Raw genomic sequence first — 21024 nt, forward strand, 5'->3', positions numbered from 1 at the left:
ACACATATTCCACAATCATGATCTCTTTTAAGCCTTACTTATAATACTTTGAGTCAGAGAGAGATCCTTTGTGTGTGTGTGTGTGTGTGTGTGTGTGTGTGTTTTAAATACAAGGAAATTAGGCCTCCAAAAGGTCAAGAAGCCCAGATAGTTTCATGTCTAGAACTCAAGACTCTTAGTCCAGCATTATATAAACAACATACAAGTATTATAAAGCACTGCATATAACAAGGGACTGTTGGAGGTTTGTGGAGGGAGCGTGACTAGCTGTGACTTCATTTAGGTCTAGGTAGTTTGAAGTAGATGTACATTTGGCAATATCTTGTAGGTATGGAACTAAACCAAGATTACATGATTGGGATTTCATTCAATTTCTTAAGTGACTTCTGCCCGTCATTTATAACACCTAGAATTCTTAACACACTGTTCATCACAGGAGTCCATTTCTCAACCTATCTTAGACAATATAATTCTACTCCTGCAGTGCGTTAATGTAAACTAACAACTTTATTCAAGAGAAAGGTCATTTGCAAACATTTATCAAGTGTGTTGTTATAGGTAAACTAGGCTTTCTCTGCTGCCTTTCAAAACACAGAAAGAAGTTCTATGGCTAAGTAGTTGCGTGACCTTGAATAAGACTTTACCTTTCTTGTGCCTCTCTGCTCTTATCTACGGGGGTTAAACCAGATGATCTCCATTTCTTAAAATAATTTGTAACTAATAAAATTTAAAAAAAAATAATACCAGAATATTTGAATAAACAAATGGGATAAAAAAGAAATAATAATAATTTGTGATTTAATGTTATAGTTAGAGTTTCCTCTGTCCACCTATTTAACTTCAAATTTGATCAGTGTGCCAAGATCATCGTAAAGGAATTCAAGAAGCCTAGGGATGAATTCCAAGTTCACCACCAGGTAGGTGTGTAATTGTGGAACAGAGACAACCTCACTTTGCCAGCACATTAAATGGGATGATAACACTCATGCTCCTGCTCATCCTTCTGTTGTTTTCCGGACTGAACCAAATAAATCACGTGAATGTTTTGTAATCTGTGCAGTACTAGAGAAATTAGAAGTGCAGTTATTGTCAAAGCAGATGTTTAAAACACTATACATTATCACTCCCAACATATACGAAGCTGAGTCTGTCCTTTACCCTTAGGGACTGTGACTTGTTACTTTTGTTGAGTTATGGTAGGTTATGAATGGAATACTCTCAGTGTGAGAATGGAGACAACTGTTTAGTCTTGGTATCTCCAGACAGCGCCTATCTTTGAATGTTTACAAGAAAATAATGAGATACACAAAAAAGAAACAAGAAAGTGGGAAGGGGGTAATTCGCACGCAGAGGAGAAAAGAAAGGCGAAGGCAAAGAAAAGTCAGAAAACTAAAGGAGAGTCAGAAGTAAAGGGATGGGGAGGGGAAGTGAGCATCAGCGGGGCAGGAACAGCAGCCAGTTAGGATGGGGGCAGGGGCAGGGGGCGGGGGGCGGGGGGCGGGGGGTGGGTGGCGAATGAGTGGCTAGTCCAGTGACTTGCCAAGCAGGCTCCAGGCCGAGGAGGGTGGGGCTTGGGGAAGGGCAAAGGCAGGGCAAGACTTAAAAGGGAGATGACCCTTGCTAGTCGATGCCACCAGTGCCCTCCGAAGCCCAGGGCAAAGGGACCCAACTCTGGATGACGGGAGGAGGAAAGGCCCGCTACTGAGGCAGGCCGTGGGCTCCCGAGGAGGCGCGCAGACAGGACAGGGGAGGCATCTGGGAGCGCCCCGCCACTCCGCCACCATGTGCGAGCTGTACTGCAAGCAGGACACTCTGGCGCTGAGGAGGAAGCACATCGGGTAAGGGCTCCCCAGCCCCGAGGGAAGACGCAGAGAAGGGGAATAACCAGAGCAGGGGGCAGAAAAGCTTAAGCTTGGCTGGGAGCGGGAGAGCGAGGAGCGCCTCGCAGACGCTCCGCCAGCGGCCGCCGCTGCCACCGCACCTGCGCACGCGCGCCGCCGCCTGCAGGGGCGCCCTCCTGCCTCCCGCGTGGTCCGGGCTCTGCAAGCCGGGTAGGAGTGGGGCTGTGGGCCCGCTGGAGGGGGAGACACGTGAGGGTTAATGGCCCTAGGGAAACACCTTTCCTGGGATGGGCGCTGGGAGGAGGAAGGGTACTTCTCCGCCACTCCCACCAACTCGGAAGCTTTTCAAAACTATAAAATAATTTTGATGATGACTGTGAAAACAAGCTAATTCTGACAACTTTTGTTTAAAGTGAGCTTTTTCTTATTGCGTGCTTGGTTAGACGGTAAAGGGTTAACCCAGCCTGTAGAAAATCTTTGAAACCACCTTCTTTAAGACGCTATTTAACCACCTTAGTCTTCCATGCTTTGCCCTCGTTTCAATTTAAAAATGCAGTGTTCTCTAGTCTACGTTTGTTTTGCCCACGCTATAAACAACTTGGTAATATACTGATGAACGTTAAGAGACTGAGTGTTGTCAGACCTGAGCTCTGGTCCTAGTAGGGTGTCGTCTTACCAGTGTGACCTCTGTCAAATTAATTTCCTCTTCTATGAAAGTAGGAATAACATTCTGCTTACCAGGAGCGAGCAAATGAAATTAATAAGTGAGATCTGGTCGGGGTTTTTGTGTGTGTTTTTTTAAGGTACATGTAAAAATGAATGATGATTGCGGCCCTCCGCGACTCTTAGCCCCTGTAAAATCCAGGGTCTGCCATGTTTACATATAATTAACAAGCGCTGCAGCGGGCGGGCCAGAGAACTGGGGCACAAGAAAGAAAAGAACCAGGGTCCTCTTCGGGGAAGTGCTGGGCAGTTCTCGTACTGAGGTTCCTGATATCGACCTGGGAAATTGCTAAAGGGTTTAGGAGTCTAGTTGACGCTCTCTCAACCCCGCAGTCAAAATGGTCACATTCCTCCTCATTACCCGACCACCCCTTTCCCTTTTTCCAATCACTGCTTTTTTCTGTTAGTTTTCAATTCTATATAGTTAGATCCCAATGAAAACCTAATGATTTCTGCCGTGAGCAGATAAAATTCTGTAAAAGGAGGAATGTAGCCATGGACTGACTGGAAAAATTTTACCCGAGGTCTGAGGGGCAAGGTGGAAAGTACATTAACAAGGCAAGGTGAAGTCTGCAGTTTTCAGCCCATATTCAGAACAAAGGTTTTCTTTGGATTCTAGTTCGTAGGTATAAACTAACAGCTGAATTTGAGCCAATAAGAAATTCTTATTAAATATTAGTTTTATTTTAGCTGATGATGCTTAATCTTAGGCAATTTTAAAATTTAAGGTGACCTAGTCACAATAATCAAAACGCTTTCTAAACAGTTGCATATGGCCTTCATATAGAAATACCTAATTACTCTCTAAATTACCTCTTATGCATTTGGCAGTTTTTGTGCATGCAAAATCACCAAAATAAGAATATTATATTGTTTTAGTTTTTAAATGTCCATGTAGTCAATATCAGATGTTTCTGTTGTGATGTTTCTATGTTGCTAAAATGTGTACTCTAGACATTCATCCAAATAATAAAAAATATGGATGACTATTATGCTCAAAATACTGGATTAAAGGTTTAGAAGAATAGTTGGATTTTATTATTTAAGAATAGAAAATCCATTTGATACAGGACAAGTACCACTCAAAGACATAGAAATGATCTCCCATAAAATCTCTTTTATAGTATTTGTCACTAAGTTATTTGTATTTAGCCTTTAGTGCTACGTATTTCTTTATAAATGACATTGGAAGGAGAGAGAGAGAGAAATTAAAAAAGCACTACCTTGGGCTATGGCATAAGATTCTGGTTTTCTCACCTACTGGCTGTGTAACCTTAAACAAGTCCCTTAATTTTTCTGTGCACCAGTTTCCTCACCTATAAAAATGAGAACGACAATAACCCCTATTTCATATAATTGTTGGGAGTATTGAATGAGATAATACTTGTGAATTTGTCAGTTCCTGACACATAGTAAGCCTCAAAAAAAAAAAAAAAAGTTTGGGTTTTTTTTTCCCTAATAGAACAATATTTCCCAAAGGAAAAATAGTTATTGTTTTGTGTAATTAGAACTGTAAGAGTTGATCCATGTGCTTCTAAATAGAGTTGTCAAATCATGGCAAATTTAATATAACAAGCACAAGAAATGTGAGCGGTGTCACAAATGGAAGATTAAGGTAAGAGTTTCCAGGCCGATATGAAATAAAAAGTTATGTCACCTAGGTTGTGTTTCCCCTTTCCTTTATATAATTGTAATTTTCCACTTATCATGACTTTCGTTGAGAAGGAAAAACACTGGCAGACCGGAGTGTTTCCTTTCATTATTTCTAGGCCTTCATGCAAAGTTTTCTTTGCTGCGGATCCCATCAAAATAGTGCGAGCCCAGCGGCAGTACATGTTTGACGAGAATGGGGCACAGTACCTGGATTGCATCAACAACGTCGCCCATGGTAACTGTCCTGACTTATTGTGCCTTAATACCTGTATGGAGTAAGGCAGACTTGACCCCATTAATATACGTCTCAGGAATTGCAGGGGCTGCAGTTCCTTTGCTGAACCCGGCCAGAGTCCTAGCAGAGAAAAGTTGTAGCAAACTGTGGAACAGAAAGAAGCTCATTTTTGTTTTCTTGCTTCAGAATCCTCCTCACTTGCCAGGCATTTAGTATTGTAACTTATTTCTTTGGTTTTTGTCTCCTAAATTTTAGTGGGACACTGTCACCCAGAAGTGGTCAAAGCTGCCCAGAAACAGATGGAGGTGCTAAATACAAATTCTCGGTTCCTCCACGACAACATTGTCGAGTACGCCAAGCGCCTTTCCGCAACCCTGCCGGAGAAACTCTCTGTTTGCTATTTTACAAATTCAGGGTATGTTTCCAGGCTTCCCACCTATCCCATTCCCAGCAATCTCTTTGATTACTCTCTGGCGCATACCTTTTCTTTTCGCCTTGTGGTGGAGCACAAAATGTCTCAAAAAGTTTCCTGACATTCTTGCCATTTACTAAGTGGTCATATGCTGGGGACCTGACCAATCTGGTTCTTCTGCTTTCTTCCATGAGCCGGTTGTCGATGGGACGCCAGACTTGTGTTCCAAAGCTTCTGAGCACAGCCTGTAACAGTGTGATGATTAACATGTACATGCCACTTAACTTTTTATTACCATGGCTTCCTTGGTGAAAGATGGGGAAGGCATCCTCTTAAACATCCCTAAAGGTTAGATACTTAGGTCATGACCAAAGCAAAAATATTCAAGTCTGGTGTTCATGTGAGAAAACCTAAATAGTCAAATGCCACTCACCTCTTTGGGAAGTAGAGTAAGTAGCTAAAGAATCCACAAGCCTATGTAGTTTTTTCAAAGCATGATTGCGGTGTTTTAACAAAGAAAGAACTCTACCAAACAAGCTATAACTTTTGTAAGATTTTTGATTGGTTTGTTTTCTTAGGCAATTGAACATATTTCTGCAACACAAAGAGGGAAGGAATAAATTCAAGGGAATAGATATGTTCCAACTCTTAAATTCTGTAAATTCAAATTACTATATATCCATTCTAGGGAATATTGTGCAGACATTAAAAAGTATATTTTGAAAATACATATCTAATGACATGTGAGCAGCTTACAAGGCAATGTTATATTGGGAGGAAACCTGTATATACAGCATAAACTCATATTTTAAAATGATACGTACATATATGTTAAAATTAGCTATTAGAAATTCTGTAAATATTTGACTATGTGATTCTGTGATTCACTTTTCCCTTTACAATAAGATAGTTTAAAAGCAAATTTTTAGCCAAAAGATCATTCTTTTTTCTTTGTAAAGAATTTAAATATTTTGTTATAAAGTGTTCTTGCTTTCAATAAATTAGATATCATAATATTTGACTTTCACTGCTAAGGAATCCTATACTGTCAAAGAGGGGTTAGACCCAAAGAACACTATCCCCAAAGACTGGAGACGATAGAGCCTTGGGACGGTACAAAAAATAATCTTGAAGTTAAACAGGCTTCAGTCTGAAAACTGACTCTGCCTCTTACTAGCTGTGAGGATTTATTCTTGTTACTTAACCTTTGAGGCTATTTCTTCATCCATAAAAAGGAGATGGCAATACTTGCCTGGCAGAGTAGTTCTGAGAGTAAATAGCAAAACACTCAGCATGATGTCTGGCAGATAGAAAATGTTCCACAAATTATTATTTTCTTCCCCTGTGTCTAGTTAGACTCTCTGAACCAGATAGAAAAATTATGATCTTCATTTTATAGATAGGGAACTCATCCAATATTGAGCCAGTACAACGGAGATTAGTAGCCAAGTAATGGGCCCTCACACTCCCATTCCTCCCAGGGAGATGAGGCTTAAGGCAGGCTTCTCAGTGTCCTCAAAGTTAGTCACCTATTGAGGTGACTGAACTCTGCTAAAGTTAGAAATGGGCAGCATATCCTTTATTCGTATTGCATATCCCAAGTTGTCTCATTCTTTATTGAAGACATCTGGGGAATTTGTATTAAAAGGATGAAGTGAGATTGTTGGGTGGGAAAAATTGAAGGGGAAGGAGAGGAGTTCAACTGATTTCTTAATACATTTCTGAACACGATAGCTTCCCCCTTATTCGAGATTTTGCTTTGCGCGGTTCCAGTTACCCATGGCCAACCGTGGTCCAAAAATATTAAATGGAAAATTCCAAAAACCAACAATTCATAAGTGTTAAATTGTTCTCCATTCTGAGTAGCGTGGTGAAATCTCATGTCATCTGGCTTGGTCCTGCCCGGGACATGAATCATTCCTTTGTCCAATGTATGCAGGCTGTACACGCTCCCTGTCCGTTCATCATTAGTAGCCCTCTCAGTGATCAGGTGGACTGTCTGATCACCTAGGGTATTGCAGTGCTTGTGTTCAGGTAACCCTGATTTTACTGAATAATGGACCCAAAGCACAAGAGTACTGGTGCCGGCAATTTGGATATGCCGAAGAGAAGCCAGAAAGTACTTCCTTTGAGTGAAAAGTTGAGTACAGTACAATAAAATAATTTTACAGAAAGAGCATATTCACATAACTTTCATGACAGTGTTTTGTTATAATTGTTGTAGTTGAGTATTAGTGATTGTTGTTAATCTCTTACTGTGCCTAATTTATAAATTAAACAATCATGGGTATGTACATATAGGGAAAAATATATATATAGGGTTCAGTAATATCCATGGTTTTAGGCATTCACTGAGCTCTTGGAACATATTCCGCTCAGATAATGGGGGACCACTGTAGTTAGAATCTTGTAACTTTTAAACTAAACTTTTGAAATATTTTGAAAAGAGCTTATGTGACACTGTTCCCTCTCTCTGTTGTCTTATAGATCAGAAGCCAATGACTTAGCCTTACGCCTGGCTCGGCAGTTCAGGGGCCACGAAGATGTGATCACTCTTGACCAGTAAGTCCTAGATGAAAGATTTCTAAGCAAGAAGCTGCTTCAGAGACAAAATCGTGTTGATCCTATCCATACTAATACCATAAGCACGTGGAGAGGGGGGTGGCTATATGGCACAGTGATTTTTACTATGTATTAGGGGACCAACACCAGTTTAGGCCTGCAGGATGCCGAAATTCCTTCCAAGTACATGAAAACAGGGGAGGCTCTACTGGGTGCTGTGGTCATGGCCTCATGGGCATGAATCAGTGCTTAGTTCTCTCATGTTAACTATTTATTGAGACACTACAATGTATAACTCAGTCTTTTTCAAGACAAAAATACAATTAGTATCTTAAAAATCCAAGCATTCACTTCACTATTGTGATTATGCACTATAATTAATTTAAAAGATAAAAATTTAGAGCAAATTTTAAAGAAAACAAGCAGCCAAGTAAAAGTACTTTCTCTTTAGTTTATGACTATTCACAGTTGCTAGTTAATCTTACCTTTCAAACATGAATTTATTACATTTTAAACAAGAAATCCAACAACTTCCATCTTCACTAAGGAGATTTAATTTTTTTTTACCTCTCCACCCCACCAATCTTAGGCATAGAGGGTTAAATTGAACATGCCTCTTATTTCTTTTTCTCTATAGACTTTTCTCACTTTATGTGTTGGTTGGTATATTAGTTTTCTATTGTTGCTGTAAAAAAATTACCTCAGACTTAGTGGCTTAAGCAACACAAATTTCTTCTCTTATAGTTCTGTATGTCAGAAGTCCAGAGTGGGTCTCACTGGGCTAAAATCAAGGTGTCAACAGGGTTAGGTCCTTCTGGAGGCTCTAGAGAACCTGTTCCTTGCTTTATCCTGCTTCTAGAGGCCACCTGCATTTCTTGGCTTGTGGTCCCTTCCTTCACCTTCAGAGGCAGCCATTATATTACTCCAGCCTCTGCGTCCATCCTCACGTCATCTCTCATGTCTCTGACCACCATCTTCCTGCCTCTTTTCACTTATAAAGACTTGTGATGACATTGGACCCTCCAGGATTATCTCTCCATCTCAAGATACTTAATTCAATCACATCTGCAAAGTCCCCTTTTCCATGTAACATAGTCTTTGGTTCCAAGGTTTAGGTTAGGACGCGGGCATCTTTGGTGGGGTGGGAGGGAGCTACCACAGTTGATTTTCTGGGTCTCTTTTATTCCCCTTCTCCCCTACCTATATACAGACAACTATTCTAATAACATCTTTTAGTTATTATTTTTGTAAAATGTAGATTATTTTACATGCATCTGTTTTAATTTTACAAATATTGCTATAGAGCTCTTTCTGTTTCTGACTTTATTCCCTTAGCACTGTTTCAAGGTTCTATGTTTCTGGGTATACATCTATTCTTCTAATTCAGTGCTTTCCAATAGAAATATATTGTGAGCCACATAGGGAACTTATTTTTTCTAGTAGCCATTATATCTGAAATTTCATTTCAATGTGTAATCAGTATAAAGATATTAAACATTTTCTCTCTTTCTCTCTTTTTTCTGTATTGGCTTTAAAATTCAGTGTATGTCTTATACTTACAGCACATCTCAATTCTGACTAGCTGCTTTCCAGGTGCTCAGGAGCTACATGTGGGAGTGGCTGCCACGGGGGACAGCGCAGCTGGAACAACTGCCTATCATTCCTCCCAGTGATGGCTACCGCCAGCTACCACAAACAGCGCTGCAATGAGCATCCTTGTACATGTGCCCTTATGGACCTTTCTGAGAATTTCTTAGGGACAAACACCCAGAAACAGGATAACGAGGCCATAGGGGTACTATAAGCATTGCTAATTTGACTTAATACTGCCAGATCCATCTCCAGAATGGTTGCAGGACCATACAGTGCATAAAACTTCCTATTTTTCCATATCCTCACCAAAACATAATAGTATCCTGCTTTCTAATTTTTTTTCTAATTTTGCCACCATTCTAATAGGTATAAAGTATCGATGTTGTTTTAATTAGCAATTTTCTAATTATGAGTTTGAGTATCTCTTCTTACACTTATGCATTTGTTATTTCTGTTCTGAAAATTATCGGTTCATATTCTTTGCCCATTTTTCTATTGGGATTCCACCCTTTTCTTGTTGAATTGTGGTTGCTTATATAGTCTATATTAGAGGATTTCAACCTTAACTCTGTTTTAGAATTACGAGGGAATTTTTTTAAAAAAACACCAATGCCTAGGTCCCAGTCTAGACCAATTAAAAGAATCTCTAGAGGTGGATTCTAGAAAACAGTATATATATTTTTAATTGCCCAAGTGGTCCTAATATAGAGGCAGAATTGAGAACCACCATGTTGGACATTAATCTCTTTTCGTTTGAGACAGTCAAATGTCTTTTCTCTATTTATCATTTAGTCTTTTAACTAAGTCATTGGTATCCTTGAGCAGAAACCTTTCATTTTGTTCAAATCAAATAGATAAAATTTTCATCTTATGGTTTGTGTTTTCTAAATCTTGTTAATATCTCTTTCCTAACTCCCCAGATCCCAAAGATGTTCTTTGTTTTCTTCTACTGCCTTTATAATTACTCCTCATACCGAATCTATCTGGAGTCCACTGTGTTACCATTTATGTATGGATGTATCTCTAAGCTCGCCCTCTGTCCCAGTCGTCTCTTTGTTCTTATTCCAGTGCCATACTAATTTTATTAGTCTAGCTCTGTAGACTAATGGCTTAATCTGTGATAGCGGAAGCCTTCCCTCTTTGCTTTATCTATTCATGGGCCTTTGATATTTCTCTTCCAGATCTCCCAATTATATCTCTGGGCAAGACACAGAAAGGGGAATATCATAGCTACCTGTATTTTAAGTAAGAGAAAAGAATTTCATAGCCACTTGATCACCTCTCAGTCTTGAAGAGACCGTGTGTTCCTTGCTAACTTGTATTTGCCTGACATATGCGACTAGACATCCTTTGGAAACCATCCTAAACAGAAACACAGCCCATTCTATGATACAAGGTCATTTTGTTTTAATTTACTAGAATGTAACTATCAAATACATTTAAAGAATACATACATACGTATGAAGTTTTTCATGAAACTATAAATTTTTTTTTTACCTTTAGACAGTCTAATTCAGCAGATATTATATACTTTAAAGAAATTAAGTTCTTTACTGGCTAAAAAGACATCGTCTATGAGGATACATACTTAGCTTTTCATGTGTTTTATTACATAAATAAGGAAAACTGGAAAAATTAAATGGCCAGTCTTGCCATGAAAAATTAGATCCCATATAGTTAAATCTGGAACCAATGTTGAGATTCTCCCTGGATGATATGCAATACTGTTTTTCATAGTATTAGAAAAACATCCTTCTTTGAAGCGATCTTGGTTACTGTTCTTTTTCTTTTCAGTGCTTACCATGGTCACCTATCATCTTTAATTGACATCAGTCCATATAAATTTGGAAAGGGCAGAGCTGTCAAGAAAGAATTTGTGCATGTGGTAAGTATTTTAGAATCCAAGAATCAGAATGTTAGTACTGGAAGAATGCCTAGTGATAATACAGTCCAATCCTTTTATTGAAATGAAAACATGAAAAAGAAACAAGATCTAGAGCAGTATGTGACTTGCTGAAGTCAAAGAGCTAGTTAATGACAGGATGTAGCTTAAAATCCATTGATGAGGGGCGGCTGGATGGCTCAGTTTGTTAGACTGAGAGCTCTAATCAACAGGGTTGCCGGTTAGATTTCCACATGGGCCAGTGAGCTGCACCCTCCACAACTAGTATGAAGACAACGAGCTGCTGCTGAGCTTCCAGAGGGGTGGCCGGATGGCTCAGTTGGTTAAAGCGTGAGCTCTCAACAACAAGGTTGCCGGTTCAATTCCCACATGGGATGGTGGGCTGTGCCCCCTGCAACTAAAGATTGAAAACGGCGACTAGACTTGGAGCTGAGCTGCGCCCTCCACAACTAGATTGAAGGACAACGACTTGGAGCTGATGGGCCCTGGAGAAGCACACTGTTCTCCACTGTTCCCCAATATTCCCCAATAAAATGTATTTTTAAAAATATCCATTGATGAGTAACACAATGGGCAACTTAGTATTGTGGTAGTGATAGCTTTAATTCACAACTATCATTTTATTTTTCTTGCCTGTTGATCTTTAATTACTTTTGCTATCACTGATGTCAACTTGAAATTCAGAGTTGAATTAAGTGTGTATGACTGTCTTAAAATTAAATTGCTCTATGTTAAATTATTATATAGATTTATTAAGTAAAATAAATAGTAAATAAACCAATCAAGTTTAAAACTTTTGTTAAGGATCAGTAGACTTTCTTAAGCGAATCATCAATATCTTCTTTCAAAATTTAAAGATCTGGAATCAATGCTAAGGCACTCTAGTTTTCTGAATGATTACAAATTGCTATGTAGTTGGTAAGTGTTGATCTATTTTTCAATCTAGAATAGTTAATCCAATTTCCATTCATTGAAATTTTCAAACAATATCATCACACTTGTTGATTTGAATTTGGTCCTTATGTGAATAGGGATGCAGTCTTGACTTCTAACGGGCTAGGAGCAAATCCAAGGTGCCATTCACGATTCAAAGATTTCAGTATTTAACAGAATTAGGACGGATCAGAAATGTCACAAAAATAGAAATGTCACAGAAATAGAACAAAATAATGCAAAGTCACTTAAGTCTACATGGTCACCTTTCTAATGTGCTCTCGTGGGGAATTGCCAACATTTAAAGGCTAGCTTGTCCAAAAGGCAAATCATGAGAAATGGTATCATTTGATGTTTTCAGGCACCAACTCCAGATACTTACAGAGGAAAATATAGAGAAGACCATGCCGACCCAGCCAGCGCTTATGCAGATGAAGTGAAGAAAATTATTGAAGAAGCTCATAAGAATGGAAGGAAGGTTTGTATTTATAGCTTGGGAAACATTTTAACATCTTTTATAAAATGGACTTAAATCACTGTGATACATTGGAGAGATGGGAAAGAATTAGATTTCAAGTCCCTTTCTGATCTTTTCTGGTTACATTTTCACTTGGTTCATATATCAAAAAGCGCATTATTATAATCATACCTCTAAGGTTATCTATTTTTATTTATCCTGGAAATGTAATCACTGTGCCTATTCCAAAGCTGGTGGCCTAACTCTGACCTTCCCAGTGGGATGCAGACTCGGTCCAAAGGGGCAGGAGAGAGAATTAAGGAAGGTGATATGCCAGTGATAGACTACTCTAATGAACAGCCGCACAAGAGGCTGATATATGGTGATGGGAATGGGAGGGACAGAGTGGCCCTGGAGCCTCAGAACCACTGCTGTCTCCAGGACGCACAAGGGAGCCTTGGCACTTCCTTTCAACTGGTTCAACTTTCCCAAAGCCGCGGAGCTTAGATAAGTCATGGCAGAAAACGTTTCTTCCAATCTGGGCCTGGATTTCTAAGACAGAACCAGAATCCTCCAGAGTAGAAAAGAGACTTTCCATTTTCTCAGACTTTGCCCCACTGTCTTCAGCTTAACATTAAATTCTCAGCTCATTTGAGGGTGACGTACGTGGAGTTTGAATGAGATGTGCTACAGGCTTTGCCTTTAACGTGCTTATGGCATCGACATGGCGATAAAATCTCAACTGAGATAAAAGTGAAGGCTTTGCTTTTTCCTATTCATGTATTTTTGTCTTAATGACTGGAGAGTCGTTTGCATTTCTTAACTCTCTTCTCTTTCTTCCTAATCCATTCGATTTTCACATCTTTTTATGTGATACCTGTGCAGGCAGACCTAATATCTGCCTATTGTAGGAGCTTCATACTCTTTTCCTCCTCACATGCAGCCTTTACCTCTTTACATGAACAGTGAACACTGCTTCCAGGAAAACAAAATTTACATTTCCCAGATCTTATGGTCTTTTCACTGCTAAAGGGGTTTGGACAAATTTTTGAGCACATTAGCCTTCAGTAGTTCTTGAATTGATGCTGTCATGTTAACAACGCTGAAAGCAATGAGCAAATATAAAACGGATGCTTCCGAATATTAGATGTGCTTACAAAGTGATGGAAATGTAGACAAGAAATCTGTTGAGTCCAACGACTTCATTTTATAACTGATAAATGAAATATTCTAAAGCGAAAGACTTAAGCCAAGGTAAGGCAGTTATTTCCTAAGAGGCACTCTGGACGAGAACCTTGGTTTCTTGACTGCATATCTCATTTTCATGCTTTCTCTTCTTAGTTCAGCATTGTCTATTTTCTACTTCTCCTTTCTTAGCCTCTAGAACATTTCCTCTGTAGTTCCTATTGTGAATTGCCTGATTCTGTTGAGTTAGACATGGTTCAGGGCAAGAATTAGAAATATAACACAGTAACTAGCAGTGGCCTCAGGTCACCATCCCATTTCGTTCATGGAAATTCCAGGCTCACGCAGCACTATTTCACCAAGCTGAGGAAATAGGCACCACAGTCATATATTTAGAGCCTGGGGAACTTTTTTAGAGATTCATATCAATACTGATCAAAACATCAGTTTTATTCAGTTGATCCTAAAGAAAACACTGCATTTAAATTAATTATGGAGAAATAGAAAGCACCCTCTCCTCCATTTCTCATGGCAAGTTTCACGGATACCCTCGACTTTCAGAAATTAATGCTTCAGATCAGTTGCTTTTCCAGCATAGACATCTTTTCTTTTTAATCAAATGGCCTATTTTCCCTTGCCACAGGTCCATTCGCAGCCATTTTTAAAACCCTGCTCTATAAGAAGTCCTCTTTTTAGGTGATATGAGGGGGACCTAATGGACTGTGACCCCATCTTCTCTTGTATAGATTGCTGCCTTTATTGCTGAATCCATGCAGAGTTGTGGCGGACAAATAATTCCTCCAGCAGGCTACTTCCAGAAAGTGGCAGAGTATGTACTGGATGTGGGCACCCTTGGTCAAACTGAGGGCACCGTGACAATTCCGTAGGGCCATACTGGTTGTTAAAATATTGACATACTTCCTAACTAGCTGGTAAGCAGTCACTTCGGAGTGCCTGCCACCCCAGGGCTCTGGAAATTTCTCCACCTTCCCAAGATCCGGCAAATGAAGGGCGTACACATGGTCCAGCGCGGGGGCCTCTAGGACTCTGCTCCAGCCCCAGCCTGACATCCTCTCTGATTGGCTGGTGCCTAAGCCTGACCAAGTAGGAAAAATTTGAAGATTAACCTTCCTAAACACTACGTCTTGTTCACTTCTTTCTCTTCCCACTTAAAATACTGCAGTAGAGCTTCCTTTAAGTAGTACAAACCCAAACAATGTAGAATAAATCTAATCTGGAAATTATGTGGTTGCATTTCAGTCAGTGGCATCACATAGATGTCACTGGGGGTTTTGAGCACTGATGTATTTTTAACAAAGATTACAGGCTCCAGGTAAACAACTTTTTAAGTCCTCCATAATCTGTATCTTTGTGGGTGGCTGTGGGGACTCTCCGCGACCTGAAGGCGTAAGACTGTCCTTTTTGCTTTTCAGATATGTTCGCGGAGCAGGGGGTGTGTTTATAGCTGATGAAGTTCAGGTAGGCTTTGGACGAGTTGGGAAACATTTCTGGAGCTTCCAAATGCATGGTGAAGACTTTGTTCCAGACATTGTCACAATGGGAAAACCAATGGGCAATGGCCATCCAGTGGCATGCGTGATAACAACCAAAGAAATTGCAGAAGCCTTCAGCAGCTCTGGGATGGAGTATTTCAATACGGTATATTTTTGTCTATGACTTTACTGCTAAGAGGGGCAATAATGCAGTTCTTATACTTCTTGCCTATTTACTGAAGATTAAAGCTCAGTATTGCCAGCTAACCACCCCAGGACCCTAGCCAAACTTTGATCTAACCATGTTTCATCTAACTGGAACAATTCTTGAATTTTCCCTTCTGTATCTTTCCCTTTCCTCAAATGTTCTTGATAATTATTCCACTGATAGATGGCTGTTCTCTTCAACTCTAGAGGTTATGATATTTCATAAACAGATGATAATATTTTGTTTACTCCTTAAAAGGAGTCACATTCAGCCTCAAATTAAACTGAAGTTTAGAGACTGTTAATTTTTTGTGACAATGCAATGTTTGATAGAGTTTGTGTCAAGTTTTCTTTCTTTACCTTCCTCAGGGTACTGGCCTTTTTATCAGAATTGACTTAGTAAAGGACCATCAGAAAAGGACTCCTGCCACAGCCGAGGCGCAACACATTATTTACAAGTTTATTTAAATTTCCAAAACATCTCTGTTTAGATGATTCAGTACTATAAAAGTTATATGGCTATCATAGGAGATACTAAATTTTTATCTTTAAGAAATAGTATTTCCTTGGTTTTATCCCTAAAAGTCATAAGCTTTAAGCTTGGAAAAATTATTATTGTTTGTACAATATGTATAACAGGATTTGTTTTCTAAGGACATAAATTATTTGGAAAAAATGTCATTGCTTAGCTGTTTCCACACAACTATACAAGGACAGAAATACATATCCCACTCACTGAGGCACACTTTGAAATCCTTAATTCCCAATACATTTTCTATTTTTTTGAACCGATAAATTTCCTGCTACTCCTGCATACTGGTGATGAAGCATGGAGAATATAATTTGGAATGAATTTTCCTTTTATTCTGAATGAATAGAATCATGCTATATTCTAAGTCTACAAAACTAATATCTCAAGAGAAAATTTTATCGAAATGATATCTTTACTTGCTTATGTATGAGCCACATTTCTTATAAATGAAGCAATACCACTAATTCAACTATCATGTTTTCTCATGTGTCTTTTTTCTGAAGTATGGAGGAAATCCAGTGTCTTCTGCTGTTGGTTTGGCTGTCCTGGATGTCATTGAAAATGAAGACCTTCAAGGAAATGCCACAAGAGTAGGGAGTTATCTTATTGAGTTACTGAATAAACAGAAGGCTAAGCACACTTTGATAGGAGATATCAGGTATGTTTATCATGACATTGTTATGTAGTTACTCATTTTTCCAAATGAAAATAACTTATATTTTACCTGATACATTTAAAATAAATTGCATAAAACTAAATCTAGAAAACACTGAAAATAAAAAAAAATTTTTAAAAACTCATTCTTAATCTAGAACCCAGATATCATCACTACTGTTAACTTTTGGGTATATATCTTTCCTAACTTGTATACTTTTTAAAAAAGGTAAAGCTGGGTTAATTTTCAGCACCAAAAAGATGAAAAGAAGGGACTTAAAATAACTTTAAATTATCTATTAAAAATTATTTAAAATGATATCCTGGAAAACTCAATATTTTGCATAGGTATATATACATATAAACATGAAACATTTATCATCATTAATGTCCTGAGAAAGGAAATAGTCTAAAGAGGTTGTTTTTAAGCCTTTTTCTTTTGAATTAAGTGTGTGGGGGAGGGGCTGGAAACTGGATGACAAAAGCAAACTTGTTTCAAAACCTGGAAAGAGTTGTGGACACTGGGTTGGTATTTTGGATTAGGTAGAATCAATTACAATTACCCTTAAAAGGAGTCACATTCAGCCTCAATTTAAACTGAAGTTTAGAGACTGTTAATTTTTTGTGACAATGCAATGTTTGAGAGTGTGTGTCAAGTTTTCTTTCTTTACCTTTCTCAGGGGTACTGGCCTTTTTATCGGAATTGACTTAGTAAAGGACCATCAGAAAAGGACTCCTGCCACAGCTGAGGCTCAGCACATTATTTACAAGTAAATGCACTCCCACCCCCTTTTGGTGTCCGGGTTCTGGGTTGCCCACCCTCTTGAAAACTTCTTTTACTGCCTTCCATCTCTCCAAATAAGGAAAGTTTAAGACACATGCAATTTATAAATGTGGGCTTCTTGTATGCAGAATACTAAACTGCGCTGTGTTCACATCATTCGTAAAGAATCTTGGTTATCGTTTGTATGCACTGACATGTGTTTCCTGCATGCTAATTAGGATGAAAGAAAAGCGAGTGCTTCTCAGTGCTGATGGACCTCACAGAAATGTGCTTAAACTAAAACCACCTATGTGCTTCACTAAAGAAGATGCAAAGTTTATGGTGGACCAACTTGATGGTATTCTAACAGGTCTGTCCACAGATAATTTTTTTTAGATGCCTCCTTGCCCCCCACACCCGTGCCCCCCGACCCCAACCTGGTCATACATGGCTGTATATCTTGTTATTCATGACAGAAGTGAAGGAGGCAGAACTGAGTGTTAACTTTGTAGTAAGAATTAGAAAAGGAGAGCTGAAAAATATTAACATCATGGACTGTTAGTTAAATCGAAATTTTCTTTTTGTACTCACACAACTCCAAACCTAAGCTTTTACTGAAATGGCACAGCTTTATTTTTATCATTTCAGTTTTTAAAAAACTGCATGTCTGCATTGTACCATGAACCACAAATGCTGCAGTGTATAGTAGTTCAACATTGTACCATGAAAGTATGTGAAATATTAATAAAAATTATAGCCTACGGGTTAACAATTATTTGCTATGTGCTGAATCATTTGATTTTAAGTATTTCACTTATTACAATATAATTTTTGAGGACTTTTGTTTGTCATTCAGTATTATAGGCTGTCATAGGAATTTATCTTATTTATCTGATTATATAATTAGATTAATTCATTTTTCTGTCATGGGCATAAATTGATATTAGAAAGTAAACTAACAATGTAAAACCATGTTGAAAAACATTAAGTACTGTCAAATGTTAGAATTTTTGTTGTTGCTTCAGTTATACTTTTAAGATTCAACTTCTCTGATCCCTTATCAGTCTTTTAGGTTTAGGACAAGGCTGAAAAGCCAGGAATCAATGTAGCATGCAAAATAGATCATTAATGTTTGGGAACTCAAGAGTCAGCCAAAGTTGTTTGTAATAAGTCACTGCCTTTAGACTAAGAGGATGCTGACACCCAAACCTGGCAAGTATCCCGCACACGACTGCGTGTCCTCTGGTCCCTTGAAGGGCCAGGCAGAAGAAAGAGTAGAGGTTGGGGCAAGTCTGTCATGAGTACTTAAAAGTCAACTCAGTTCTTAAGCATTGTCAATGATGGGTCAAAGAATTTCCTTTAAATGAAGTGACCTAGGCATAGCTAACACAGGCTCAGTGCCACTTGTAAATGATAATGATGAAACGCTACCGTGTTTCCCCGAAAATAAGACCTAGCTGGACAGTCAGTTCTAATGCGTCTTTCAGAGCAAAAATTAATATAAGACCCGGTATTATATTATATATTTTATATTATTTTATGTTATATTACCCGGTCTTATAGTAAAATAAGACCGGGTCTTATATTTATTTTTGTTCCAAAAGACGCATTAGAGCTGATTGTCTGGTTAAGTCTCATTTTCGGGGAAACACAGTATAATAAAAGCTTAAAAGCAGCAATTTTCATAGTGACACATTTTTTAACATATTTATCTCTTATTCATAAGGATTTTCTTATTGATACCAAAGGGTTTTTTTTGAGATTTTTATGTTCTGTTTTCTCCATTGTGTCTTCCTTGATATAGTTTTAGAAGAAGCCACCGGAGACAAAACTGAGAATGTGATCTCCGAGAATACACCTTGCCGAACAAAGGTAAGAGTCTGCTACTTTATTTTTAAGGGGAAACATTTCAAACTTTAGAAATTTACGTAAAAGGAATGTAAATTTTTTAAAATTACACAGTGACCTTTAGAATAAAACCCCCTTTGCTGGGGTTGGCTTATTGTTGCAATTTTGGGTGCACACTTAAATTTCAAGGCATGTGTCAGACCACTTGAAAGGAATGAAGCCAAAGAACCATTCTGATAGGATCACGCCCATAATAACAACCAAAAAACCCTGCGGGCCCATAAAGAGGGCCTTTAAAATATAGAGAGATGATAATACACGTCCTAAACGCCTTCTTATTTGCTCTGAAGACCACCTGACACTGCCTCAGATGCCCACACACCGCTCTTTAAAATCAGCAGGAGCATTGGCAGCCTGGCTCCAGAGTTTGGTCCTGTAGTGAACTAAAGTAGAAACTTCGAATGGCCGCTGGGGCCTGAGAACCATCTGGCACCGAGTGGCCTAGTTTCTGCATTTGATGTGCTTCCAGCAGAGGGCCTTTCCATTCTCTCCCTGAGCTGCCTGGGGTGTGAGAAAGAGCTCCCCAGGTCATGAAACAGTAAGGCCAAAAGCTTGAGAAGCTTTGTTGCATAATTTGTTTATGACTTTGACCCATAAAGGAACAGTCAGTGCCTTGAGCCTCCCTGCACATCCAATGCAGTCAGCAAGTCCATTTCCTGATTGAAAAACATGAGGCCATTTGAGTGAGAGCAAATGATTTGCTAACAGGACCGCTTCTGTCTCTTGGTACAGCACAAACCAATTTCAGACATCAATGATTATCTGCTATCCCAGAGTAGCTTATCTGTCTAGGGCACAATTACAGGTCTAAGAACTGAGCAAGCATTGAAAAGGAGCTTCCAAGTAAAAGAGTTCACCACGGGACATCCTCCTTTGGAGTTAGCAAAGCGAACACACATTTCTGAAATGTTGGCTTGGAGTCCCAAATTGTATGTTGACATCACATGTCAAATATCTGTGGAAGACACTACTCAGGGGTGGGGAGAAACAGGAAGTATTGTGTTGTGTTTTGTTTGTCCATCAGCCAGTGGACCAGCCCCGGGGAGGCTGGGAAGGTTACAGCTCGGGCACCCACTGGGTTTGTGCACCTGTCTTGCAGATGCCTAAGGAAGTGCTCAGTGAGGGTGCTCCGGACCAGAAAGAAAATCCCAGCCAAAAGAGAAATGGATTGTGCACGGATAAACATTCACTGCTCAGTAAAAGGCTCAAGACATGAGAGATTCGTGTCTTAAAGCAAGATAAATGTGCTGAATGAATAGAAGTGTCGCGTCCGTTTAACACCTCTGTTGTACTCTCTAAAGGTAGAATTTGCGTTCCATTCAGATTTGTAAATAAAAAAAGTAAGTGAGTAGTGAGAATAAACCAAGTGATGATCAAACCACGTCAAGATTGTTTGTTCAGCCTCTAGCCTGTTGATTCCGTACTTGAGATTTCTGAATGTACTTAATTTATTCTACTAAATTCAAGCTTCACATTGAATATTACGTTGGTAGTTTTACTCCTCCTGTTTTAATGATTGAAATGAGAGAGCAAAGTACAGTAAGTTCCTTAACATTGGAAACTTAGTGCCTTAAGATACAAATTCTATAATGATTCCATTTATATAAAAATATATTTATGAACTATAATAAAATAAAATATGATGTAAACCAAAATTTTTTTTTACTAGCGCAGTGTTTGTCTTTCTTTTGCAGAGAACATTAAGGGTTGGGGTGCTAAAATCAAAACCATTTGGAAAAAAATCACATACACCAAATGTTAAAAATGAATGAATAATTCAGACCTCTGTCAGGGAGCTTGGACTAGGGAACTAGGTTAATCGTGATCCTGTGGGAACCTGGGGTCGAGGAACAAAAAATATACCCAGAAACACTCTAATGATGTAGCTGGAACAGCAGCAGGAGCCAAAGCACTGTGTTCCCGGTCAGAAGACTCAGCTCTGCCTGCTCGGATTGTGTCACCTTGGCAAG

General features: G+C 38.9%; 1 protein-coding gene across 1 annotated transcript; it reads left to right on the top strand.

The window, feature by feature from the left end:
- The first annotated feature begins 1557 nt into the window (after positions 1–1557).
- On the top strand, positions 1558–20709 carry ETNPPL (ethanolamine-phosphate phospho-lyase). Its single transcript, XM_019741922.2, has 13 exons — positions 1558–1838; positions 4334–4452; positions 4708–4867; positions 7352–7426; positions 10814–10904; positions 12217–12333; positions 14244–14326; positions 14931–15156; positions 16233–16387; positions 17064–17153; positions 17386–17516; positions 18951–19018; positions 20154–20709. Exons 1-13 carry the CDS (start codon positions 1783–1785, stop codon positions 20268–20270), a joined length of 1488 nt encoding a protein of 495 aa, XP_019597481.2. The 5' UTR covers positions 1558–1782; the 3' UTR covers positions 20271–20709.
- The last annotated feature ends 315 nt before the right edge of the window (positions 20710–21024 follow it).

Source organism: Rhinolophus sinicus, linkage group LG02 (assembly GCF_036562045.2).
Source record: "Rhinolophus sinicus isolate RSC01 linkage group LG02, ASM3656204v1, whole genome shotgun sequence".
Lineage (NCBI taxonomy): Eukaryota > Metazoa > Chordata > Mammalia > Chiroptera > Rhinolophidae > Rhinolophus > Rhinolophus sinicus.